General features: G+C 45.4%; 1 protein-coding gene and 1 long non-coding RNA gene across 16 annotated transcripts in view; one reads left to right on the top strand and one right to left on the bottom strand.

Annotated features, from left to right (window-relative positions):
* LOC309622721 overlaps window positions 1-6492 on the top strand; it is a 74649-nt gene extending 68157 nt beyond the window's left edge. The window contains exons 4-8 of one of the 2 annotated variants that reach the window (XR_014241067.1): window positions 2551-2732; window positions 3432-3505; window positions 4517-4659; window positions 4904-6142; window positions 6405-6492. This is a non-coding gene — a long non-coding RNA (uncharacterized lncRNA). Of the gene's footprint in view, window positions 1-2550; window positions 2733-3431; window positions 4660-4903; window positions 6143-6404 lie in introns of both variants that reach the window. The other variant, XR_014241068.1, reaches the window with a different exon arrangement.
* The window catches only part of TENM2 (teneurin transmembrane protein 2), a 590108-nt gene that overhangs the window by 49823 nt on the left and 513052 nt on the right, over window positions 1-27233 (bottom strand). For 12 of the 14 annotated variants that reach the window (XM_082378741.1, XM_082378737.1, XM_082378742.1 and 9 more), the window contains 6 exons: window positions 22650-22670; window positions 19487-19719; window positions 18065-18219; window positions 15875-16749; window positions 8133-8308; window positions 6351-6586 (listed from right to left, as the gene is read on the bottom strand). In XM_082378741.1, the coding sequence (XP_082234867.1) occupies window positions 6351-6586; window positions 8133-8308; window positions 15875-16749; window positions 18065-18219; window positions 19487-19719; window positions 22650-22670 (1696 nt within the window). The remainder of the gene's footprint in view (window positions 1-6350; window positions 6587-8132; window positions 8309-15874; window positions 16750-18064; window positions 18220-19486; window positions 19720-22649; window positions 22671-27233) is intronic. The other 2 variants (XM_082378738.1, XM_082378739.1) reach the window with 1 other exon arrangement.

The raw sequence follows: 27233 nt of genomic DNA, 5'->3' as shown, positions 1-27233 counted from the left end.
AGGCCAGTTTCCCAGAGGAACTGCTGCCTCACTGGGGCCCAAAGTATGAGACTTCACAGGTGAGGGCAGGAGATGAGTCAGGGAGAATATTCCAGAGGGGGCGGTCAGCAGGTGAAAGCTCGGGTGGTAAGCAAGGGCCCTGCCCAGGCAGAGAACCTCACTTCCGATGCTGTGGGAGTGTTCTAGCGGGGGCAGGCGGTCCGTGGGCAGGGATGTGGCAGAGAGGAGGGGTGTCTGATATGGAGCCTCAGCCCAGACGACCTGAACGGACTTGGACTTGTCATTCTGCAACCTGAACTTGTAGAAGTCAAGTATGTTGTGTGTCTCCTAGCCTCTCAGAAGCAGGGAAGGCAGTCCAGCCTGCAGATGAATGTTCCTTTGTGTTCAACAGTGGGTACATCTGGGGAGGACGTCTATGTTTCTAAGATCCTTAGCAGCACCAGTCAGGCCCCAATCCATTGACCTCACCACCCCCCAGCTAGTCTGCTCCAGCTACACTGGCTCACGTTCTGCCTCAGGGCCTTTGCGCATGCTGGTACCTTAGCACAGAAGGCTTTCTTGCCATTCCATTCCTGAAACTTTCCTACTCTTCATTCAGTTCTCAGCCCAGATGTCATCTTCCTAGAGCAGGCTTAACCTAAATCAGACATTCCCTGTTATCTCAACCATTTTTTTCTTTTTCCAGAGCACCCATTACCATTTCTTTACACTATTTGTAACTTATTTTTTTTTTAAATTAATTTATTTATTTTATTTATGGCTGTGTTGGGTCTTCATTTCTGTGCGAGGGCTTTCTCTAATTGTGGCAAGCGGGGGCCACTCTTCATCGCGGTGCGCGGGCCTCTCACTATCGCAGCCTCTCTTGTGGTGGAGCACAGGCTCCAGACGCGCAGGCTCAGTAATTGTGGCTCACGGGCCCAGCTGCTCTGCGGCATGTGGGATCTTCCCAGACCAGGGCTCGAACCCCTGTCCCCTGCATTGGCAGGCAGATTCTCAACCACTGCGCCACCAGGGAAGCCCTGTTACTTATTTGATTATTATCTGTTTCCCCTCGCTACGGCATAAAGCTCCATGAGGGTCTTTCCACTTTTCCATCGCACCAATCAAAACAGCAAGCAAGTCATCCGAAAGTAATGTTTGCTTGGGGGATACCTTGTTGAATATATTTTGCAGAGGCTTACCCTTCCAATTATATATTATTTAAGCTAATATTACATTTATAGCAAGTTCTGCCTGCACGAGCACTGCTCAGAATTCAGTGTCTTGTCTGTCCACTAACATACACTCAGTGCCTTGTACAGTGCCAGGAACGGAATAGGTGTTTGAAAAAATAAAACGTTGGTTGGTGTAGAATGAATGCACTGTGGCAGGAAGGGCTGATAAAATTCAGGCTCTTGTGATGACTGCATATGTTAACAGACCTACCTGAGTGGGTTCCGTGCAGAACTGAGTTCACGTGCGTGTGTTCACAGGCACACATGCACACCCGCCTCCCACCTTGTTCCTGCGTCACTGTCATTTGCCACAAAAGTAAAAGTTACACAAGCCAACGTGTAATTGCAATGTCATATTAATCATACAGAAACCAAAACAAAATTACTAACTCCCACTTCCTGGAATACTAATAACACTAATACCAATATCATGATGGAAGATTATCTGGGAAGCAATTTTCCTTTTGTTCTGCTACCTACACATGTAGCTGTTTCTTGCTTTTGCAATCTCTATGTAAATCATAATCAGGAGGAAATATCCTAGAGGGTGGTTATATGCCTTCCTTATCAGAGAGAATCGTGCACTAAACCCATCTTAGGAAAGAGCAGAAGTTTTAAATTTTAACAGGAGGAGGTGGTTTCAGTTCTCTCTTCCAAAAGTCTAGAAAAAAGTCTTGCTGGAGGGGAGGAGCATTAATGCATTAAGAGGTCCTCAGGACCAGAAGTTTGCTTTATGATTAGGCTTTGGAGGGAGGGAGGATGAAGAATATACCTGGGTGTGTATGAGTGTGATTTAACCATCTCTTCCTTCTTTGGGTGTAGCACCCCCTTCCTCTAAGTTTTCCCCATCTAGGAGTTTTTACTGAGATGTCCGTCACAAGAGACACGTGTTCACGTGTGACCCATCCAATCACAGGCCCCCACCTGCCTGACCAGTGATTGGCCCAGGGGTGTGACTGCCATTCCATCTGTGCCAGGCCATTCAGAGTTCTTCCAAGGGATTTTAGATTTTAATTCTGTAAGAGATTGCCTCCTCTTCCCCCTGGGTCACTAAGCTGAACTGGTATATCAGCCTGGAGTCATCTTTAGCCAAGTCTGCCTGACTCCCAGGGTGAAGAGGTCACCAGTCGAATGTAGGGGTAAATTAGGCTAAAAGTGTCAAGGGAAACATTGCTAAGAGATGGAAGGGGGCCGAGAGAAGGATGTCAACCTGATGATATCATTTGAGCTGGTGAAGTGGCTAAGGCTAGCTCCTCTCTGGTAGGGGCCCGTGAGGCAAGACAACGCATGCCCTTTTTAATTGAGCTAATTTGAGTGCACTTCCTGTCTCTTGCAGTGGAAGTTATCCCTGACCGATACGGAGGAATTTATGCACTAAGCATGTTCCAAGGAGGCGCCTTAGAAGGGGGCATGGTCATCATACCTTCCTTTGTCACCCACTGTCTGAATGCCCATCCCATGGCATTTGTCACCAGGGATACAGCGGTGAGATGGGCCTCGTGCTCATGGAGCTTACAGGTACCCTGATGGAACAGCTTTGTGAGTTTTTTAAAGGCCAGAGGAAACAGGAAAGAGTGGTGGGTGGTGAGGGCCTGAGGGAGGGGGACTCTTTCAAGTGAGATTCCTGGAGAAATCCTTGGGAGGCATAATGAAGACCTTCCCTACTTTGAGTCTGGGCACGGACAACCACTCGAGATTTTGCCAAAGCAACAAAGCCATAAAGATTTTGGTGGAAGGGGGTGGCCACGGTCCATCCACCCACCATTTTACTTTTCACCAGCCTTTATGTAAGAGCTGCTGACGCGTTCCTCACCTGAGAGGTGCCCTTGGCTGGAATGCTGGAAGAAGGGGTACCTAGTTTCACTGGGTACCGTTCTATGGTAATATCTTCACCGAGATTTTCGGTAAACTCCAGGGGTGCTCAGAACCTTAAGCCCTCACGTCACTCAACTGGCCAGACTGCCAGGAGCTTGCCAGTCCCTGGGAAAGGTCAGGCGATTTGCTTCAATGCACGAGACCCTCAGTTACCACACCAGAGATGCTCTCCAAATCCCTTGTTATCCACGGGGGTGGGGAGCAACAATTACATGGTGCTGGTTCAATGGCTGCACCTGCAAGTTCATTCAGTTTCTTCCCCGTTGCAAGTGGCAGCACTGGGGCTGTCAGAATCTCACATCTCTGTCTTGGGGTTCAGTTCCCTGCCTCTTTCCTCCACAGAGCCTGGCAGGCCAGCCCCTGAAGGGCTACTCGGCTTCCCAGTCTACGTGATCATGGAAGGGGCCCCTTAAAAGGTGAGCATGACACAGCAACCCTGCTAGCTGCCAAATCCTGTTAATTGTGTGTGCTAAGTAGCTCTCAGATGTCCCTCTGTCTTCTCTGCTAATGATTTCGTTTCTTGTTTGGATTACCCCTCTCCTCCTATCCTGTCCCCGTCTCATCTATCTTCCTCTGCACCCGAGGAAGCCTGAGAGGTCTTTCTAATGTGACAAATCCCAACACGTCGCTCTGCTAACCAAACCCTGGAACAGCCCCGCCACTGTCCTCAGGATAAATGCCAGCCTAGCAAAATATGCCCTTCCCACCTCTCTGGCCACACTGAGTTAGTTTTCTGAAATGACCTTCCTTTTCTTTTGGACCTCTCTGCCTTTTTACAGGCGACACTCCGTGTGATCACCCCTTGCTGATATCTTTGCCTGGCTAATTCCTACTGCTCTGTAGAGCTGATTCCAGGTCTTCTGTGAAGCAGCCCTCAGCCCTGATCGGGATGGCAGGGACCCTGCTACGTGGTCACCAAATCTCCTTTCATTGTCTTCTTAGGCATGCAGAAAGACACCATTTCCTGGGCTTCCTTGCAGTTAAGTTGAAGTCACCCCACTGTGTTCTCACCAGGGAGGATGGCAGTGATGCCTGCCACGTCTAGCTCTGCTCATTAAGCCCTGATTTCAGGGCTTATTTGTTCACATTTGTTAACCGATCACACCCCATCCTCTCCTGACTGATACAATGATGTACCCCTTCCCTTGAAATCCTGGCCTCTGGGATAGCTCACGTCACACGACTCACATGTGACACTCTACTTTCCCTCTCTACCTTCTCCCACCTGCTCCCTGGCAATTTCCAGGAGTTGCTTTTTATTTCATTCACTAAACGATTTATGAATTGAATTAAAATAAATGAGATGCAAATAAATTCCAGGCTTTCTCCCTCATTTTCAAATTACATTTTCAGTCCACTCAACCTGTTATAATCTCATAGTGATTTTCATTTAAGAGAGCTAAATGGATATGTGATTATTGTTACAGGAACTAACACCAGACAATTAAATGTTGAGGTGTTGATAGATAAAGCTGTGTTTCGATTTGCATAAACATGATGCCAGCAAATCTAACCCTGGCAGAAATTCAGTTATGAGACTTGCGCGCCTAACTTCTGCTAATTACCATGAGTGAGTACCATTATTACGATTTTTAATATTCAGAGTTCAGATTATAGCCATTTTAGTTTAGGGCTGCATTTATCTTTATTTTGAAAACTTTTAGTCAAAACGCATCACTGATTTATCAGAGAAAAGGCACGATTACTATTTCTAATCAACTTCTATGGTGCAGTGTATCAAAAATCAATTATACAGCCCTGAAATCCAGTCATTAAGGATTTAGCTACTAATCTCATTTCATTTTTGTCTTTAGGAAGATACTGCAGCTTGCAACTCTGCAGATACCAGCAGAGGAAGAAAAACATGGGAGACTGCTGATAACCTAATGTGGAGAATTAAACTCCAACTAGACAAAGGCGAGGGTGGAATCTTAATGTGGAGTGGCCTGGCTCTGCAGGGAGGTCACTTGGGCTGGCTGGATTTCAACCCAATAACACGGCAGAAGTTATGACCCAGGTTTTGTTGAGGGTGAGCCTTCTAATCTCAGGAATTCCAAAGCCAAGCATGTGTTAAACCCTGCATCGCATTGTTTACCGTCTTCCTGGTGAGTATCTCAATCTGCAATGATCTTCTCTGTTAGTTGACATCTTATCTGCGGCCCCTGTTGTGCCACGTAGCTCCAGCGCATAGCACAGTGCCTGGCTCCTAGTTAGGTGTTCAGTAAACAGGTGCTGACTTTGACTTTGACGGAGATCCCGAGGCTTCTCCCCAGTGCGAGGGAGAGCCTGATGGTAAGAACCAGTCCCTCTGATGCCACGTGAGTGAACAGAGCAGGAACCAGATTATCTGGATGACTGTTGCTCTAATCAGGAAGCTAGCTGTGAGGCCTGCTGGTTAAGAATCCTGGCAAGTGAGACAGACAGACAGACAGAACTGGGGCTGAGTCCTGGCTTTGCTGTTTGTTTGCTAGCCGCTGTACCCTTGGACCGGTTATTTAGTGTCCCAGAGCCTCTGTTTCCTCATCGGAAAAAGGGAGATAATAACACCTACTCCCGCAGGGCTCTTGAAAGTAAGATAATACAAGTAAAGCATTTAACGTCGTCCTCTCATCATAAAAGAAGTCCTCAATAAATGTTGTTATATATTGGTTTTTAAAGTTGTAACTTGTGGGTAAGTTACCTAGTCTGGGGAAGCTAGAGTTGGTTAAAACTTCCTGCTGCAGTTTGCTTGTTACTTCCTCTTAGGAAGCCTTCCCTGATGCCTGCAGGCTGGATAGTAGCGCCTCCTCCGTGATCCCACCAAGCCCTGGATGTTCCTCTCTCTACTCACTTAACCCATCGGATTATCCTGAGGTTTATACATTCTACCGGACTGTCCACTCCTGGAGCGTAAACAGCACATTATAAAACTTTCAGTATTTAGCAAACCAAAACCACACAGTAGCCATGGGCACCAATTCATTTGTTGAGTTGGGCAAACAAACAGTGAAAGCTGACAGAGAAGATAGCGAGTGTGAAAAGAAGACCAGAGGGATCTCTGCTTATAGCGTAAGGTAAGTAAGTCCCCAGCTTTTCTAGTCCTAGGAAATGCAGAACGTTCTCCCCGAGGTCTGAGTCCCAGCGGGATGTGGCTCACGTGTCTCTTCCAGGGAAGACAGAAAGGCGCAATGGAGGCTTGGGAAGTGGGAGATGGCCTCAGCTCTGGAGGAAAGGGGGTGTCCCCTACCACTTTGTGGGGACAAGTTGGGTGGAACGACTTACCCGGAGCTTCCTGCCAAAGATGGTAACTTTGCCTTTAATCTGTTCCTTTCTTAGGCGCCACTCGATGGAGTTCAGGCCATTCTCCATGGGCAGAGAGATGTTGCAGCGCCCAATGGTGGGGGTGACGGTGCCCGCTAGGACGTGGGGCTCGCTGTGGAAGCTGACGCCCATCCCGTTGGCGTACATGACCCGCAGGGTACCGTTGTTGCAGAGCTGGTAGCTGTTCCGCACTTGATCTGGAGAAATGTAAGTGGGGGGCGGGGAGAGGGAAATAAATTATCCACTCTGTTAGTCACGAGAGAACAGAACCCCTATTTTTATAGGTTTCCATGGTACTTTGCAGCTGTCAGTGTAAGGCTGCCTTCAATTAGCACACACGCAATGTTAAGGTGAGTAGCAGAGATGCCACTGATCCACAGAAAGAAAAACATTATTAATATGTGGCACTCCAGAAATAATTATGCTGTGATATTTTTCTTTTACTCACGGAAGACTATGAATAGTACATTTAAAGACGCCTCTTGCCTACACAATTCGTGTCAATCAAATCCCTGATCTTTAACATATATATTTTAGCTTAAATGGAACAAAATAAAGGAAAACTACTTAAAAAAATTTTTTTTTCTCCTTTCGCCTACCATCTAGAGGCTGATGGTCTACCATAGGTAGGTCAGCTCCACTGCAAATCAAGTCTAGGATTCTTTGAGAAAACAAAGAGAAAAAGCAACCTTCCTGCCCCTCATGCATTTGCTGCTGACTCCACTGTGATGCCATCTCCACTCCAGAGGAATCTGAAGAGACTCAACTAGCACGAGGGAGACCGAGCCAGTGGGTGCTGATAACATGCGTGTCTTCCCAAATGGAATCTACGCTAGTCAGTCAGACTTCTGACCTTTTCCTTTATCGAAAAGTTCCAGGTAGGAAATGTGAGTCGGAGACTCCTTTTATAGATACGATGCTTCCTGATTATTTGGGCAGAGGAGTCCAGCTGGGCTGGCCTCTGAGGTGCTGGCTTTTGGGGTAGTGCGCACCGGTCACGACCGCAGCCATCGTGCAGAAGGACAAAATCTACATCATTAATCATCTGGCAGAGCAGAAATAGAGTCATGGAAACAGGCTCTGTCGTGGGATAAATAGTCCAGCAATGACACCATTTATCTACCGAGAGGACACGTTTATCCTCGGCCAGTGGGCTAGCCCACCGACATTTATTATCTTCATTACCTGCACAATTCCTTTTCTTGCCAGTCTGTGCACTTGTCCTGGACTGTATGTCATGTCGAACAGCAAGAGTAACCACGAGGTGGTCAGAAACCTTTGAGGTCTTGGCAAGGGACTGCTAAAGGGCTCTGTGACTGTAACAAACAACCCACTCATCACACAAACGCTTGGAAGAAAGGGAGAATCAGAATGGGACCAAAAAAAAGGTGGGCTCAAGAGACTAAAACCACCTTTGAGAAGGTAACTGTGTGTGTTGGGTTGGTAGGGAGTGCTGGTGATGGAGAGGTGGGGGCAGAGTACAGAGGGATGAAGGTTTTCACATAAATACGTAGACATTTCCAAATATCCAGCCATTTGGTTTGGTATCGATGACATTCTCCTGCATCTGATTAAGTCCTTTTCTACAAGACTGACCTCTTGTAGAGTTAGTCTGCTATGGACTAAAACAGCAAGCTGAGGGGTGGGAGGTCTCTGGAAGTCCTCCCAGGCTTGGTAACTCACACCTGCCTCTGGCCTTGGCTGAGTCTCGGGGTGAGGTGTGGTGGTAGGTGAGGGGCTTACCTTGTACCACTGTGTAGGAGGCCTCCACAGAAGACAGGTTGGTAATGACAGTGACATCGTCGTCACGGTTGGAGTTCTCAATGTCAATGGTGATGGATTTCTCCATTTCCCGGTGTAGGCTGGTCACCACCCCTGTGGGGCGTGTCACATTGGTTAGGCGGCCCTCGTGGTCATAGCTGGAGAACAGACACACGGTTAGAAACACAGTTCCTGGGACTGAAGGCTTCCCCAACACTCAGAACCACACAAGGGACAGACTCACTCATGGTGCCAGAGAAAGAGAAACGGGAAGGTGGGGTGGCCAGGTGGTGAAGCACGCTGGGGCTCCTCGTCACAATCAATCATCAAAACTCCAGCCTGCCCTGAGAAACGGTGATGCTTTTTTCTACTACCCACACTACCCACTGATTGATAGATACACCTGAAAACATACATTTCACCTTAGGCAGGGGGTACTTAATTAATTATGTTTTCCCAAGTTAGTTAGTGAGAACAGCAACTTTATGCTCAGCTTTATGCTCTTTCTTTAATTTGTGTTCCACAAATTAAAGAGGACTGAATAATGAACAAATAAAATCTGAACAGACCAATTACTAGTAAGGAGATTGAATCAGGAATCAAAAACCTCCCACCAAGCAAACAAAACAAAATCCAGGCTCACTCGGCTTCACTGCTGAATTCTGCTAAACATTCAAAGAAGAAGAATTAATTAATAATACCAATTATTTTCAAACTCTTCCAAAAAATAAAGGGGAGGGAACACTCCAAAGTCATTTTACAAGGCCAGCATTACCCTGATACCAAAATCAGCTAGGGACACTGCAAGAAAAGAAAATTACAAGCCAATGTCTCTCTCTCTCTAAACAACATAAATGCAAGAATCCTCAACAAACAAAATATTAGCAAACCGAATTCAACAGTACATTAAAAGGCTCATACACCATAATTAAGTGGGATTTATTCTAGGGAATGCAAGGATGGTTCACATCAGCAAATCAATCAATGTGAAATACCACATTAACAAAATGAAGGAACAAACCGTATTATCATCATCTGAATAGATGCAGAAAAAATTAGACAAAATTTACGAGAAAAACTCTCAACAACATGGGTATAGAGGGAACATACCTCAGCATACTAAAAGCCCACAGCTAACATCATATGCAATGGTAAAAAGCTGACAGTTTTTCCTCTAAGATCAGGAACAAGACAAAGGATGCCACTGTATTCAACATAGTATTGGAAGTCTTATCCAGAGCAATTAGGCAAGGGAAAAAAGGCATCCAAATTAGAAAGGCAGAAGTTAAACTGTCATTATTTGTATATGACAACATAGAGAAAACCCTAAAAACTTCACCCAAAAATCTGTTGGAATAAATAAACTCAGTAAAAGCTGCAGGATACAAAATCAATATATAAAAAATCTGTTGTGTTTCTATATACTAATAAGCTACCAGAAAGAGAAATTTTTAAAAACCATTTATAATTAATTGCATCAAAAAAAGAATAAAATACCTAGGAATAAAGTTAACCAAGGGGCAAAAGGCCTGTACACTGTTATAAGACACTGATGAAAGAACTCAAAGAATACACAAATAAATGAAAAGATAGATAGATAGGCCATGCTTATGGATTGGAAGAATTGTCCATATTACTCAAAGCAATTCCCTATATGGCATTCTTCACAGAAATAGAACAAACAAACAAACACTCCTAAAATTTGTATGGAACCACAGATAGATATCCAACGTAACCTTAAGAAAGCACAAAGCCAGAGGCATCAGGCTCCCTGATTTCATCTGGTGTGGCACTGGAATAAAAAACAGCCACACAGACCAATGGAACAGAATCGAGAGCCCAGATATAAACCCACACATACATGGTCAATTAACTTATGACAAAGGAGCCTAGAATATACAATGGGGGAAAGGACAGTCTCTTCAAAACGTGGTGTTGGGAAAACTGGACAGCCACATGGAAAAGAATGAAACACTATCTTATGCCACTCACTCACAAAATTAACCCAAAGGGATGAAAAACTTGACTGTAAGACCTGAAACCATAAAACTCCTAGAAGTAAATATAGGCGGTAAGCTCTGTGACATTAGTGTTCGTGATTTTTTTTGTTTGTTTGTTTTGCATTTGACACAAAAGCAAAGGCAATAAAAGCACAAACCAACAAGTGGGATTATATCAAACTAAAAAGCTTTTGCCCAGCAAAGAAAATCATCCACAAAATAAGGCACTATACTGAATGAGAGAAAATATTTGCAAATCACTTATCTGATAAGGGAAGAATATCCAAAATATATAAAGAATTCATACAACTCAATAGCAAAAAATGCAAATAATTTGATTATAAAATAAGCAGAGGATCTGTATAGACATTTTCCCAAAGAAGACCCACAGATGGCCAACAGGTACATAAAAAGATGCTCATCATCGCTAATTAGTAGAGAAATAATACAAATCAAAACTCCAATGAGGTACCATCTCACACCAGTCAGTCAGAATGGCCATCGCCAAAAAATTTACAAACAATAAATGCTGGAATGCGTGTGGAGAAAAGGGAACCCTCCTACACTGTTGGTGGGAATGTAAATTGGTGCAGCCACTATGGAAAACAGTACGGAGGTTCCTCAAAAAACTAAAAATAGAGTTACCATATGATCCAGCAATCCCACTCCTGGGCATATAGCTGGACAAAACTATACATGCACCCCTATGTTCAAAGCAGCACTATTCACAATAGCCAAAACATGGAAGCAACCTAACTGTCCATCGACAGAGAAATGGATAAAGAAGATATGGTACATATATACAGTGGAATACTACTCGGCCATAAAAAAAAGAATGAAATAATGCCATTTGCAGCAACATGGATGGAACTAGAGATTATCATACTAAGTAAGCCAGAAAAACCACATAATAATATCACTTATATGTGGAATCTAAAATATGACACAAATGGACCTATCCATGAAACAGAAACAGACTCGTAGACCTGGAGAACAGACTTGTGGTTGCCAAGGGGAAGGTTGGGTGGGGGAGGGAAGGATTGGGAGTTTGGGATTAGCAGATGCAAACTGTTATATATAGGATGGATAAACAACAGGTCCTACTGTATAGCCCAGGAAACTACATTCAATATCCTGTGATAAACCATAATCGAAAAGAATATATATATGTATGTAAAACTGAATCACTTTGCTGTACAGCAGAAATTAACACAACGTTGTAAATCACCTATACGTCAATAAAATAAATTTTAAAAGGTACAGATTTTCAGTTATAAAATAAAAAGTCATGGGGATGTAATATACAGCATGGTAACTATAGTTAATAATACTGTATTACCTATCTGAAAGTTGCTAAGAGAGTGGAACCTGAAAGTTCTCATCACAAGTAAGACATTTTTTTGTAACTATGGTGACAGACGTTAACTAGACTTACTGTGGTGATCATTTCACAATATATACAAATACTGAATCATTATGTTGTACCCTTGAAACTAATATAATGTTATATGTTAATTTTACCTCAATAAATAAGAAAAACAATTCTACGTGTATTGATATAGGGTGCTTAGTGTCCCCAACACTTGCTGCCAAGTAGGGACAATGTGAGGAGTGTATTCTAGGAGCCCCAGGCAGCGATTTAATTCCAATCCACTGTATTACCTGGACACCTACAACGTATAGATTGCTGCGCTTCATTGTGAGATAAACAGTAGGAACTGGAGATTCTACTTTTGGGGAAGAGCGGATTGGGGTTGAGACCAGACTCTCAGGGGAGAGAGGGAGAAAAGTAGATCTTCTTTAACTTTCAAGGAAGATTCCGCTTCCGATACCCATGGAGTATCTCCAGATTCAGGTCTCTTTGCAAATAAGTCTGCACATCCTGGCAAGGAGTTATGAGTTCCAGTAATGGGACCTCACAGTGACCCAGTGGAACCAGTCCTGCCTTGACTCATGTGGGGCTGGAGGCTGCGTCTGACTCATTTCTTCAACGTCTATTCACTGAGTTCCTACTATGTGCTAGGCACTGTTCAAGGCTCTGGGGACACGGCTAGGAACAAAATGGACGAAAATCCTTGCCATCATGATGTGTGCAAGCTAGATGGAGAGAGTCAAAATAAACTGAAGTCTAAACTATAGTGTATGTCACACACTATTGCTACTAGGTATAAAAGAGATAACTAATGAGAACCTACTGTACAGCACAGAGAACTCTACTCAGTGCTCTGTGGTGACCTAAATGGGAAGGAAATCCAAAAAAAGAGGGAATATATGTACACGTAGAGCTGATTCACTTTGCTGTACAGCAGAAACTAGCACAACATTGTAAAGCAACTATACTCCAATAAAAATTAATACAAATATATAGAGTATGTCAGATGGTGACAAATGGAAAGGATTAAAATCAAGGCGGGAGAAGAGAGAGCACGTGTAGTGGTGGTTGTAATTTTAAGTACAGTCCTGCGACTGTCAGGAATACAGGCCTCTCCCCCCCAGTCCGAGAACTTAGCAGACACCACAGAACTTCCAGAAGGCATTCCCATGTCTGCTCCATTCCTGCCAAGCTCTCCGTGAGGCAGTTTCCAACACAAAGAGGAGGTGGGAGAAAGGTAACAGTTAAAGGGACCCATTCCAGGCTCCTTGAATTGCAATGCCTGCTTATTCTAGGAAGGAACTCTTGAACCCTACTCCATGGAAAGGCAACTTCCATCCCTCCCTCCCTCCCTCTGATCCGATATTCACTCCTTCCCCAGTTGCTTGGTTGGGAGGAGTTGCTCAGGACTGGAATAGCCCTTTACAGTTTCTCTCTTCTGGAGGGCCTGTCCTTGAGGGTGATGTGTTTTCTGTTCCTCTGGGCCCCAGGTTTACTAAGGCAGGCTCTGCCCAGGCAGGGGATGGGGGCGGGGCAGAAGTACGGGGGCATGGGGAGAGAGCGGGATAAATTCAAAGCGGAGTAGTAAGGAAAGACCAAATGTGAAAACTGCATTCTTCAATTCTGCTTCTCCAAAATGAATCTCCACCTACCTGACTCCTGTATGCACTATGCAATTGGTTGTTTGGAATCTGAGGGGGTCGGATGGAGATAGAGGTGTGATAAATCAATTGTTTCTCTCAATCCCATTAGCATCTACCCTTTGTTGAATTTCTATATGCCAGGTGCTTTGCTAATTTCTAAAAGTATCAATATATCATCTCAGTGAATTGTCACAGTGCCCCTATACGATTTGCATTATTATCCCCACTTGACAGATGTATGGACATTGAGGCTCAGAGAGGTTAAGTAACTTGTCCAAAGTCAATAAGTAAGTATATGGCATTCATATCCTTGTCTTCCTGACTCCAAGATCCAGGAGCTTTCTGGTATACTGTGCTGTCTTCTGGGGAAAGCTGTGAAAACCTGTGTTCTCTCAGAGATATACCTAGACCAGGCTACATCTTCTATCAGGACCCAGTGGCCTACATCTGGGGAAAGTTAAATTCCAAGGCTGGGGCTTCCTGGAACTTTCTGAAACTGACTGACCATCGAATAGGGCCAGGATAATTCAATAGGGTTATTTTTCCTCACCTTTCTCTCCCGCTCCCAGAGTCAATGAGGAATTTGTCTTTTGGGGTTGTACCTTCCCCCAACTTTTGGGACAGGTGAGTTCCCTTTTGGAATCCAAAGGAAGGCAGGAGTTCCCAATTCTACTCACAGCCCCGCTTCAGGACACTGGTGTGTCACGCAAAGAACGCGAGACTTGGAGATCTGGATTTGAGTCCTGCTGCACCACTGACTCTCTGTGTGGCCTTGGGGGCCAGGGTGACGGGGTGGTGGTGGCTTCACGTCTCTGAGCCTCAATTTCTTTATCCATAAAATGAGGATAATCACACCTGTACTTAGAAGGTCGTTGTGACAGGTGGGCAGACGAAAGGCTTCTCTACCTATAAAGCACTATGCAGAAGGAAGGTGTGCTTACAAGCACTCACTGAAGGACAGATTGTTTTCTAAGAGCCCCAAGGCCTCTGTGTGGTTTTGTCCATCACTCTTAACTCCTTTGTCAAAAGTTTTCGCTAAGGCTACTGCGGTCCCCACGGGAAGTAGAGTCTGTCTCTGATTTTTTTTTTTTTTTGTCTCTGATTTTTAAACGACCAACTTGCTGACCATTTGTAAAAAATACCACAAAACAGAAAGAAATTACCGTCTTTTTTAGGAGGCCAAGAAAGCCATACGCACTGAACCCCTACAATGGAGAACGTATGATAATTTACCAACTCAACGGTATGGGAAAAAAAGCAGCTCTTCATATCAAGAGAGAAAAAAATTATGCTTCCATGTAACTTCTGAACGAACATTAGAAAAAAAAAACCAAACAAAAAAAACCTTAACCTTGTTTTCGTTCAGCTAGGGGCCCCTTCTGGAAAATACTCTCCCAGGTAGAGTTCCTGTCTCAGGATGCACCTCAGTCTGAATGAACTTTGTTACTACAGCCTCTTAAGTCAGGCCTACTTCAGACTGGCCTCCTGAGGGTGACACCAGTTCTCTCTGAAATGCACTGGGTCTTCAGGTGCAACTTCCAGAAGAGAAGATGAGAATCTAGGAGGCGTTTGGGTTAAAGTGTAGCTTTAGCCTAACTTGGTGTGAGAGCTAAAGACGGCACTTAGATGGTGCCTTCAGGGACAGAGTCACTGGCTGGTAAAGTGTGATCAAGCCCCAGGGTCTGAAGGATATTAGGGTGCTTCAGAAGTCTGAGAAAGACAGCTTGGCCCAAAGAAGGAAGGAGCAAGGGCAAGCAATTCTGCAGTGCAGCCAGTTTCCAGGAGGTGGCAACAGCTTCCTTTACATTCTCCCAAACCCTCCGGAATGCAAACAGGAAGTGCACATCCCTGAAAGTAAAACCGATCAACAACGAGGTCTTCTGTTCTCTCCCCTGCCCCTCTTTCCGTCTTTGACAACACCTTGCCAACTCACTAAATTCTCAGCTGGCAGCAGCAGCTAGACGGAAAGCAAGCAACGACTCCAAATATAGACTGGTTAACCGGATCCTTCACCAACAAGGAGAGCCAGATACTTAGAAATTCCATCCCTGTCTCAGCCAGCGAATCATGCCTTAGCAATTTCCTCCCGCCAGCATCCCACTGGTTAATACCTGCAGCAGCAGGCAGCTGGACCAAGAACCGCCTGCAGGAGCGAGGGAAAACAGCTTTTTGGGAAAACAAACAGCGGGACTATCAAGTATGAGATAATTGTTAGGGGAAATATGCCCAGCTCTCACATCTTTTAATATACCTAGCACTTTATCTGTATTGATCTGCTTCTGCTAAAGAGGAAATTCAGAGTTTATCTACCTGTCTGTGCAATCAAGTGTGTTGCCGCACCTATCGGCAAATTACAGGAGCCCCACCAGGATCTTGCCTTTTAGTTTCTAATTTCCGCACCCATGGCAAACATGAATAATCAGCAAAGTTAATCAACACTTGATCTCTCAGGCGCTGTGCGTGTCCAATATCCTGAAATTGGAATGGCAAGCAGGCAACAGGCATTCCCAACTCTTGTAGGGGAGATGTTCAACACCAGACACCCAATAGTGCAAATCATTTAGGAGTCAGGGGACAGGAGTATCCTGGGGCGTTCAAGTTAGGAAGACAACACGAGTAAACAACTCTAAAAGCTACACGGACGGCCAGTCCTGATGCCAGCGAGGGTAGGGTGAGTATTCTTAGGAACCACTTAAAAAACCTACTTACTCATAGAAAGTCGTCCATCCGGTTTCATCACTCTTGGTGGCTAGGAGGCCAGTGTTCCCATCGTAGGTCATGAGGCCAAGCTCCAAGTTCTGCGTGGACACGACTTTGAGACCTCCATTGGTGCCCACCGTGAGAGTGATGATCTGGTGGTCAGGCATGAGAAGGTGGCGGGGCATGCCACTGCTGTCCCGACGGATCTTCAGGGAATTTCCATTATTGTCAATCAACTCAGTGACATCATTGTCGGCACCATACGTGAAATTGTACAAGTACTCCCCCGTCACCAGGCTCACAGTGTACTGGTGGATGCCATCGGCGTTGAAGACGTACAACTCCTGTTCTCCGGGGGAGGCAGCCTCATACTGGTTGAAAGCGTTCAGAACGGGCTTGTTCTTGCTGACCGCCCTGATCCGAATATTTCCGAGGTCTGCGACGTAGATGGTACCATCGGGAGCTACAGCTAAGGATGACGGGGAGTTCAAGACGGCATCAGTCGCGTAGGCATCATCTCCTGAGTAGCAGTTGCAATTGACATCGTTTTTGCAGTCGCAGTCGGAGGCCGCCCCCGCTAAGAGGCAGATCTCCCCATTGGTTGTTACCTGGCGTAGACGGTTAATCTTCTTCTCGTCTGTCTCGGTGATATAGAGGACCCCAGTGTGAGAGAGGGCAATGGCACTGGCGGACTCCAGAGCAGAGTGAATGGCTAGTTTGCTGAGCGAGTAGTCAATGCCAGGAACCTGGCAGTGCATGGGGCGTCCCGCAATGATGCTGACTTGGTGGTTCTCGGTGATGCGAAGGATGACGTTGTTCTCTAGAACATACAGGGAGTTGTCCATGGGGTTGATGGCAAGGTCTGTTGGCCATTCCAGCCGAACCTGTGGATGATATGGCACCAAATTCAAGAACAGCCTCTAACGTGCTCTATGTTTAACCACGTAGGGCACGTCTATTGATTTTATGCAACTGGGAGAAAAGACTTACTTTTTTTTTTTTTTTTACTAACACACTGTACGAGACGCGCCCATCATGGAACCACTTGCTTATTGCCTATGCTGGGTGTGCGTGATAGCGAAGAAGTAACTTGGAACAGACATCTCCTGCTCCGTCACCTGCTGTGGCTAGAGTAGGTCACCAGTTCTACCCATGATGCTCTTGACAGCCCCAGGTAATTGGACCAGGGTCAGAGTCATCACATACAGTCAGGTGGTTCACAGCACAGAGGGCTAGTGTAATGCAGCCCATACTCCGCTCACCAAGTTGTGGGCCTGAGGAGGCTAGGTTCATTTAGAGGAGGCATCTTTATCTGATTCACGACAAGGAGCCACGCGGTTTAGAAGGTGTCCCTGACCCAAGGGCAGCCAATGCACGGGCTGGCCAGCGAACTACCACCTGAGTGTTTGCTTGAAAAAGTGAACTGGACCAAACACATCCCTTCTCTGCAGAATCTGAAATGAAAACCTCAGTAACTAGTGGTCAGTTAGTTGAGGAACTTGAGCTGAAATTAATGAAGTTGACCGAGGGTGGAAAAGGCCCTTTTGGAAGAGTAAACATAGACTCCAGGTTGTTTGAAGACCCTTATATTCAAGTCCCGTTTCTGTAAATCAACTATACTCCAATAAAAATTAAAAAAAAGAAGTATAAAGTCCCGTTTCTCCTGTGGTACATTTGAGTGAGCCTCTTTCTCTGCCAACAGGTAAGAACCTGGACTAAAAGACTGTCACTTGGGGGAACATCGCAGAGGGATCTGCTTTAGTCACTACTGTGCAAAGTAAAGGTTTATATAGTGAGGATGCAATCATTTCAGATTAACAGGGAAGTTCTGATTGACACATAATACTGTATGGTACATTCTCAAACCTGCGATAATGATGAAGAAGAAAGGTAATTACACAGTAACTCCTACCCTATAATCTGCCACGGCTGGAGTGTGTCACCAGCTCCACTCTTCTGAGCAGAATTTCCCTCTCCCATTCTCTTTTTCTACTTCTCTCTCATTTCTATCTGACATGTCCCGTTCCATCCTGCTGTCTAGTTCATCTTAAGCCTTCTGCAAACAAACCTGGGATCGGTATCTATATCTCCTCCTCCCACTGCACTTCCAACCCAAGCAGGCCCCAGGTGAGAACTTCAGGCTCAGAACCAGGTGTGGCATAGTGATGAGAAATGAGAGAGAGAGAGAGAGAGTCCCACCTGGGCCACGTCCATGCTGGAGTCACAGCTCAGTGGCCGGACAGCAGTGAGGTCATTGGAGCCCAGCAAGGTGGAGATGATTCCATTCTGGTCAACCTTGCGGATCATGGTGGCGTCGACAAAGTACATGAGCCCGTTCTTGTCAACTGCAATACCTGAGCAAGACAAAAACAGTGGGACTGCGTCTCTTGGCAAAGAGCAGGGCTGGTAGGATGGGGTTGGGGGTAGGGATGCCCTACCGGGCATTACCTTCTTGGATTAGGGACCTGACTGGAGTAGCACACTGAGAGCTGCGGCTCTCAATCTTTTAAGGTGATACCCTTTCTCAGGGGCACTGTGCTAGATCTGCCTAATTCCTGGGGCGCTGGCTGCTTCACCACGCAGCCAAAGAACGAAGCTTGGGCTGCAAATGAACTAAGGCTGCAAATGAGGGAATGGGGAGATCATTTTGCATCTGCTCTTTTTAGAAAAGATGTTATTTCCCAAGTTCACTGCTTAAAAAATTATTGGTAGTAAATTACTTGAATACCCTTCACAACTGACTGCAACAATAAGGCTGGGGAACAATGACCCTTGCAGTCACAAACTCCTAAGTCAACATATATCCCCCAGGAAGTATTCCCAATGAAGCCTTGACTCCATTGATACTCCGGGGGGAATGCTGGTCCTAGCACTCCCTTGGTAAGAGGCAGACAGCAGCTTCTATTGCTTTTGCATTTTCACCCCAGTGCGCAAGCCCAAGGCTCCCCATCCTTATTTCATGCTGCTGTGTGCTTTCAGCATAGCTAAAAATGCTAACAAGAATTGGACCTTCAAATGACGGGTCCTTAACCTTCTTTCTTTCTTTTTTTTTTTTTAACATGCCCTTAACCTTCAGTTAGTCCTTTTCAAACAGAGATCCATCAGGGCCAAGAACCGCACCCCCCCCAAATCCAGGCCCTTGGAAATGATACCCGTTCTTAATTGCTACCATTATGGGGCATTTGCAAAATGTCAGGTACTGTGCTTTTGACTTTAGGTACACTATTATCTAACACAACAGCTGCAGAGTGGTTGGAGGCCCTCCTACCGGGCTCTGTTCTGTCTGCAGCCCACACAGCTGGCACTCTGGCTCGCGGAGAGTGAACATTTCCTTCTGACTCTCTGTGACTGGCGGCAGCCAGCAATCTCCAGGAGCAATCCACCCCACTTTCCACTTGTAGCCTAAAGACATTTGCGGGTGATGAAGTTTACTTCAAGTAAATAAATCCGGTTTCTTTAAGAAACATTTCACCCACACACCAAGCCATCTAGCAGAGTTAAATTATTCTAGGGGAAGCTGCGTTTGGGACTGCCTGGGCTTAGTTCAGTTCCAACAGGGAGGGAGCCATGTGTGTGGCAAGCTCTCTTTGGGGAAGGGCTTTCTTCCTGTGCAGGCTTTACCTCGAGGACTCATCAGGGTGGCATCCACAGCCTTGCCTCCATCCCCGCAGCGGGCTTCGTCGAAGGGCAAGCATTGCTCTCCCGTCCCTGCCACGACTTCTGAATTCCCAGCCAGGTCTTTAGCTCCGCTCAGAGACTTGACTCGGTAGATTCGCCGACTGTTGGTGTCAGACACATAGAGAGAGCCGGACACGGGGTCCACCGCCAGATAGTACTTGTGTGCTGGGTTGTTGCTTTAGGAGAAGAAGCACACAGAGGAATGAGAAGGGGCTATGCAGCTGGCCTCCTGGGTCAAAGAGATGACAGAAATCCCAGCAAGACTCTACCCACCTCCGCTGCCTTTCCACTTTAGTGAACTGGAAAGAATCTAACGTAATAAGTTAGTGTTCTAACATATCATGGCTCTTAGCTGCTTCTGATTGGACTTAAGCTCCTCACGCTATCAGAGAATTCATCGCTTCCCTTCATGCTAGAATACCATTGCTTCATTTAGCTGTTGCGCAAGATCTCACTCTGATACTGCTTTTGTGTTTGTGTTTTGTGGTTGCCAGCCTCCTTTCTTTCCCCCGTGGGTTTACTATGTTCGCGAGTGGGGCTGAGGAACACTTCCACGGGACAATGTCCTCTTTTTAATCTATGCTTCCTCAGTGCCTCCAAGGTACTAGATCATGAATACTGGGGTAACCTGGAGTTTTCCTAACTTCGTGATCTTCTCTACTGTTCCTCGGTGTGGATATGAACAAAGTTGGTATCTTGTGTGATGACATGTGATATCTTGCCGATATCATGTCCAGAATCTGAACTGTAAAGGAAGGAGATGTAGTTTTCAAATCTTGGGTAAAACAGTGAGGTCACAGGCATGGCCCAGGATCTGCCAGGACCTAAGACACACTAGGAGAGAGATACCTCAGGGTGGGGGAAATGAATTAGGAGAGCATGAAGCCTCAGAGACCTGGATCTCTTTCTCTGCCGTGCGTCCAGCTGTCCTATGTGTTGCTGACGAGGACAGGGTAAGATCTGTAAACTTGGCTCAGGACTAAGACACAGGAAACTCTAAACTCAACTTGGACCCAGCTGGCGAACCTAGGGAAGTCTTTTGGACACGATGGGTCCTAGATTCCTTATTGGGGTAATAAAGAAGTCAAATCAGAGCATCACTCATGTCCCTTTTGGCTCAAACCCTACATTCTCTTCCCTCTGCAGTGTCTGTCACTGGCTGGAGGTTGAGACCAGAATGGGTACTCGTGCTATTCCCACATCGGTGATCAGTATCACTGCCCCTAGGATGCAAGCAGCAGACGCCTCTCTGTCCTAGTGTGGGAGACTAGGTTTTGGTGCCACATGCCTAAAACGAGCACAGGTCTTTTTTTTTTTTTTTTTTCAGTTATTTTTCAACTGTAGTTTGGAATTATGGGAAGAGAGGAGCTGGGAAAGGTGAAGGGAAGGTGAGGGCGATGGTAGTGTTGGATACATCTGTCCTGTAGACAGTAGCTGGTAAATTACTAATGAAAACACCACCATTTGGGTTCTTCCCTGAGTGAAGGAAGAAAAGAACAAGGAAGCCATTTTTAGGAACAGTTTGTGCGTCGAGACCGTCTTTAATTACAGCCTCTCCTCAGGTTGCTATTAAGACATACCAACTAGAAGTCAAGGTCTTTCTAAAATTCCAGCCTAGATAACAGGTCTGGGAGAGTAGGCTACCTGGGTTCCTTTCCTTCCTTCCTTCATCTTCTTTTTTTGGCTACTAAGTCTTGAGAGACTATCCATACATGCAAAACAAATTAGGGCAGAAAGGGAAAAAATTCATGCCATTTTCTAATTAGATGCTGTACTTTGTTACTGACCACACAGGAGCTGGTGCCATCATCAGAAGAATCAGGGCATTGCACATCTGTGCCTGTCTGTGAGCAAGATAATTAATTCTGGACTTTCTAGGGAGTCCAATTCAAGGAGGCTTTTCAAAATCTCTGGCAGAAGAGCAGCCAGTTGAGGGGGTGGGGTCAGTTCTTGCTGGGAGCCCATTCTTCCCCATGGCCTCATAACTCATTTCCATCAACATTCTTGCAGAGGAGCTCAGCGAGATGGATGGCCATGCTTTCACACTGGGGCTACGGCAAAGGTCAGATGGAGTCTGGACGTTTGAAGGGGGTGTCCTTCCGGGGCACTGCTGCTTTTTAAAAAATTTGGCCCATTGGCGGTGTCTAAAACCAGCCAGTTTGGGCGTGCCTGAGATGGAGGAGGCAGAGGACTCCTATGCGTGGCTTTTGCACTGACTTTGATGATCTTGTACAACTTTATTCTTTGTCTAATTTTGACTTAACATCACGCAGGAGCCTCTGCCAACATTTCATTTCAAGGAGTGAAGAGAAGGATTGATTCCCTTGAGTATTAAAATACATTGCTTTGTTTTTTTCCTCCTCTTCCAAATAAAAAGAAGGTCACTTTTCTTCTATTTTAGTGCAACCTGGAGTTTTCCTAACCGTTGTAACAGGAAGCTCCCCAGAGCAACATGCACATATATGTGAATTGGACCAATATGGTTTAGGTGATAATCTCAGAGCAGTTGAATGACAAAGCCTACTTAGACAAAAAGTACTCGGTCCACACCCTTCATAATACTTAAAAATGATTGAATTCCAAGACAATTTCCAATGCACCTGACTGTTGGATTCATTCTGACCAGCAGATTGGCAATTAACTTGTTTTTGTTTTTGTTTTTTTTCTTTTTTAAAGTGACCATATATCCAGGGGAAAAAAAAATCATTAAGGAGTTTGAAAATGAGTTTTTGACCCGTTTCCAGTTCATTAAAGCTTTTGTGAACCCAGTCCAGCATTTACAAAAGCCAGAAGTTTGCCTCAACTGTTTAGCCCAATTATGAACCGCACTGAGGGGTCGGGATGAAAGTTTGCTGAGGGTTCATTACCTCGCACTTGCATCTTCCGGAAATTCTAATTACTGTCAGCTTATTTGGTTCCTTTTTGACTGAATTTCATAACTGCTAAAGCTTATCATATCCACCACACACAATTAGCACATAAAAAAGTTACTATATTTGGTACATAAAAATATACAACATTACACAAGAAAGCACAAAACAAAAAGCAAACACAAGGAAGCAAACGAACCATATCAAATTATACGGGAAAGACTTCTTTATCTTACCTATGTTTAAACTCTTTATTTCTTTAGAGAAAGAAAACAGAAGGAAAAAGAACAAACAGTTAGCGGAAGAATTGATGATAAAGCAAACATAACATTTTCATTTCTTGTATAATGGGGCCCCCCAAAAGGCACTCTTTTTTCTTTTTTTTTCCCTTCTAGCTGACAGCTCCCAGCACAATTATTTGGGAAGCTCCCCTGACCCTGGATTCCTCCCGGCCATTGGAGAATCTAGACAAGAACGCCTGAATTCTCTGACCAGCAATGTGGCATCACGTGACACAGGTGGCAACAGGTGAAACAGGCTAATGAAGGGATGGTACACAGGTTACCTCTTGAGTGCCAACACCTATCGATTGGTAATGGCTGCTGGGAGGGCGGGAGTGAAAGGATCCTGAAGCCAAATTCAAGCTCAGCCGTCAAGAGTGCTGTGACGCCTTTGGAACATCCGCCTTGGGTGTGGTGACGCCTGTACTACCTATTTGTCATTGGTGCATTACAGAGTCTGTACCACCCGAGAGAGAGCGGCCCTGCCCACAGCCAATTGCATTTGCCAAACACCCTGTTGAACCCTGAGAGTCTTAACCATTTCCTCGCTCTGTTCCTTGCCCCCTCCCCTCTGCCCATCTCCCTCGCACGCGTGGGCCCCCAAGTATGCATTCTTTCTTACAGATAACACCCATCAGTGAAACTCACAGGCGATACCATCCTCTCGTAATTGGAGCCAAAGACTCCAGTTAACATTCTTTTTCGGAAAACTAGTCAAAGTGTTGCTTCTGTTTTCTTTTAAGAATAAAAATACACGTCAGTTTCAACAGACGAGTGGCTGAATTTTAAGAGCATTAAGGAGAAGAGGAGAGAGGCTAGGGCCTTAAATAGAGAAGTGCTCCCCACTCCTAGGCCAACGTGTAAGAAACCCCTGACCCCTCTTTCCCTTCTAGCTAAGGGAGGAAGCTTCGGGGAAGGAACAAAGAGGGTTTAATGCCCTGATTCCTGCCTGGGTGCAGCTCAGGTCTCTGCCGGGGGCCATCATTAGTGGTGGGTTTGCACAGGGATTACATTTTTATATTTTATTCCAACATGTTAGTTTTTGCAAAAAAAAAAAAAAAAAAAAAGTTAATTAAATGATGCTGATAACTCCTGAGCTCTGACTGACATAGTGCAATTTAAGATTCATTCTGCAAAGCCTGGCGTGTCAGGGTGGCAGCCAGGAATTCTCGCATCTATTTTATATTGCTTAATGAAAGTGAAATGTTATCTGCCACCAGTGGTAGTCATATTTGGCTCTTAATTATTGCAATATCAATTCCACTTTTTTTTTAGTCAAGATTTTGTGAAAAGACTGGTTGGGATTTGGGTCTGCTGACCTGACCTACTTCTTTGCTAAGAACATCTGCTTTAAGTTGATTAATATAATATCTGTGTTGGGGGAAGGAGAAGGCAGGGGGGACTAAGTCACTGAGACTGCAGAGTCCGAATGATCATGTAGATCTGAACTTTGGAGAAAGGCTGAGGTCACTGCTATTCCAGACCAAGGCCATTACCAGAGTGGGTGTTTAGCAGGCAACAAACCCAAATAAGAGCACCAGTGAGTCAGTCTATGTATTGGGTTGGCCAAAATGTTCGTTCAGTTAATGAATCCTTTGTTCAATAAAGTTCTTGGTGAAAATGAAAAAGGTCTTTTATTTTTCTTAAAGCCAAATGAACTTTTGGGCCAACCCAACAGAAGAGCATAGGTGCCCTACTTACAAGGGACAGGCCTAGGCTTTGCGTCCATGGCCTCAAAGAAACCAACCCTTTGAGGAAAAAGTGGTGTCTCAGATTCGAGAATTGAGATGGATTAGCTCTTTACACTGTGGAGTCTCAGTGACTCCCCTGCAAAGCCTTCAGGGTCTCTCCAAGCCTTCTCCGCTTGTCTCAGGGAGCTCTCAGCAGGCTGTCTTGTGATTTATGTGTGTGTGCTTGTCTTCCTAGCTTCATGGTGAACAGAAGTGAGTAAGTAAATCTGGACATGACTGACTCATTTCCATACGGCTGATTCTTAGTAGAGAGCCCTGGAGAGAGTAAGGGCTGGAAAAATGGGTTCTTGAGTGGAGGAAGGAATAGGCTGCTTCCCTTAGCGCTGCCAGACCCTTCCTCGGATGAGTTCCAATCCCCTCACGTTCTGCTCAGAATCGCAGAGCTGCAATAAGTTGAGACTGTTGTCTCTTTTCATTTCAATTCTATCCCTCTGTGCCACAGAACAGGGTGGAGTTGGAGCTGCCACGGTTTTTGTTTGTATGTTTTAGTTCTAACTAAGGAGAAGTGAGTTGAGATACATATAGTTCAGTTTTAGGCGGATGTGCTTATGCGGCTCATACACGGTCCTTCTACCATCTTTTAGATGGTTGCTAGCCATTCTGGTACTCACGGCTTTCAGGAATCCTCCTGCCCTGTTGTGCCAACTCACCGAACATCATTACAGAAAGTGGAGTGCTCAATGGAGAAGTCATATATCATGGAAGTGTAATAGTTAATTAACAACAAATTTTAGGTTATTTGTCTGGATTTTGTGATGTTTGCACTAATTGTCAGACTTTCAAAATTTGCAATTTGTTTTGGTTTCTTTTCTTATCCTAAATAATAGTCAGTTTCATTCCAAAATTGTAAGATTCAGGCCCCGTGAAACCTGTGTACCTCCTTGGTGAAAGAGCTTTGAACACAGTGCCAAGAACTGTCCAAAATTTTATGGAAATATTGTTGTCATTGTTACTCTGGGTAGGTGCTGTGTTATATTTTGTTTCCTGACCTCCATGTTTATACCCTGACCTCACAGAGAAAGCATTCCTCTCTGACTACAATCTCATTCTCCTCCCTAACTTTCTACGTTGGCATTAAGCAGGGTCTGTTGGAGCTGTACTCTCAGGCAAAGCTGGCCTTTGGTGAAGCTTACTTTCAATTTCTGCTGCCCTTGCCCGCCTTCCTAGGCTCCCACTTTTCTCGCGTCTCTTCCCTCTCTAGCACTCACACATTTGGGCTGGACCATTCCCTCCCCTAAACATCCTCCCTGGTGCAATGATGCTGCTGACCTACCCCAATAGCACCGTCAGAATCTCAGCATGGGGAAGTGTTTTACTTGGAAAAAAAGCTTAGTTCATATCATAATATAATTTTATAATGGGAAAATGAAAAAAAAAATTAGAATTTCAAACATGAAGGAAAGTGTGAGATTCTTATGTTTATGGAAAGGGGCCAAGTTAAGAAAAGGCAGAGAGATACTGTCCTGTCCGTTATCATTTACTGCCTCACACTGGGGTTCAGGTCTTGAGATAGTCTCAAATGGGGGAGAAAGGAAAGCTTTTTCGCTGACCGAAGTTCACCCTAAGATGTGAGTGACTGACAGATTTACTCTACTCCCCAGGGCCTGGGTTTTCCAAGGACCATCTGAAGAGGGTGATAGTTATGAGAAGGGAAATGGGCTCCTAGAGGTGGGGTATCAGGCTTTCTGGGGAGGTGGGTGTTGAAAATGTTTTGAATGCCTGTGGAATTGGAGCTGGCAGGTGATAACCGGTTTACCTAGGAATAAGGCTTCTTCTACCATCAGAAGTTTTTCAAGCACATAGAACTCTGCCCCTGCATGTTTTGGATAGGCAAAGGAAGAAGCAAGGAAGAAGGAGAGCGAACATTTAAATAAAATTCGGTTTGGAGGCTCAGCTCTGGGTTGGGTAAGTGAGACAGGGATGGGCACTGACTCCCGAAACTGGATCATTCAGCTGCCAACTCACAATGGAGAAAAGACAGAAGCACGACAGGTCTCTCCCTGCCCGCCCACGCCCCCCCACCTCCCCGCCCTTTGCTGGTTACTGTTTTGAAGAGAGGGGATTGACATCCCTTTGTTTTCAGGTATGTAGTGGGAAGAAAAGAAGAATCAAACCAGTGTTCTTGTTAAAGCTTAACTTCTAATCGCCTGGATACCTGGCTGATAAAACAAGAGCAAGTCCAAAGGCGGTTATAAAGGAAAAAAAAAAAATCACACAGCCGTGAAGGGAAATTGACAGTTACACTTCTCCGCAGCTGTCCTCAATGTCACCACGTGGGCCCTCAGCTTGTGCCATTGATGTTGTGGCCCCTGCAACTTCACAGACGTGGAATCCGGGACAAACTCCAACCAAAGGGTGGATGCTGGTCTTTGTCCCCTTTAACTCAAGCAACATGTCTTGACCCCCTCCTGTGGGCCAGGCACCGCTCTGGGCATCAAGGGGCAAAGATGTCAAAGGTGCCGGCTCTACAGAAGTTCACACCCTGGGGCCCTACAGACTTTCAGAAATAGCTAAAAAACAAGGCAGTCAATGGTGTCACCTTTGTGGAAAATTAGAGTTAAGTGGCCCAGGGGAGGGAGAGAATTATTTCTGGTGGGGAAACTGGGCTTCATGGAAGAGCCCAGTCTTAAAGATGGAACTGATGAGGGAGATGAGGTAGAGAAGGTATTTTAAGTAGAGTGAGTCAAGGTGTGGAGGCGGGGATGGGCAGGCAAGGGCTGATGTGGCTCTGAGCAGGAAGAGAGGTGACAAAGAAGCAAGGGCCAGATGTGGAGGGTGACAAATGCCA

The sequence above is a fragment of the Balaenoptera borealis genome (genome assembly GCF_965194805.1).
Source record: "Balaenoptera borealis genome assembly, chromosome: 2".
In the NCBI taxonomy this organism is placed as follows: Eukaryota; Metazoa; Chordata; class Mammalia; order Artiodactyla; family Balaenopteridae; genus Balaenoptera; species Balaenoptera borealis.
Note: the sequence above shows the minus strand (reverse complement) of the source record. Positions and strands in the feature narration are given on the sequence as shown.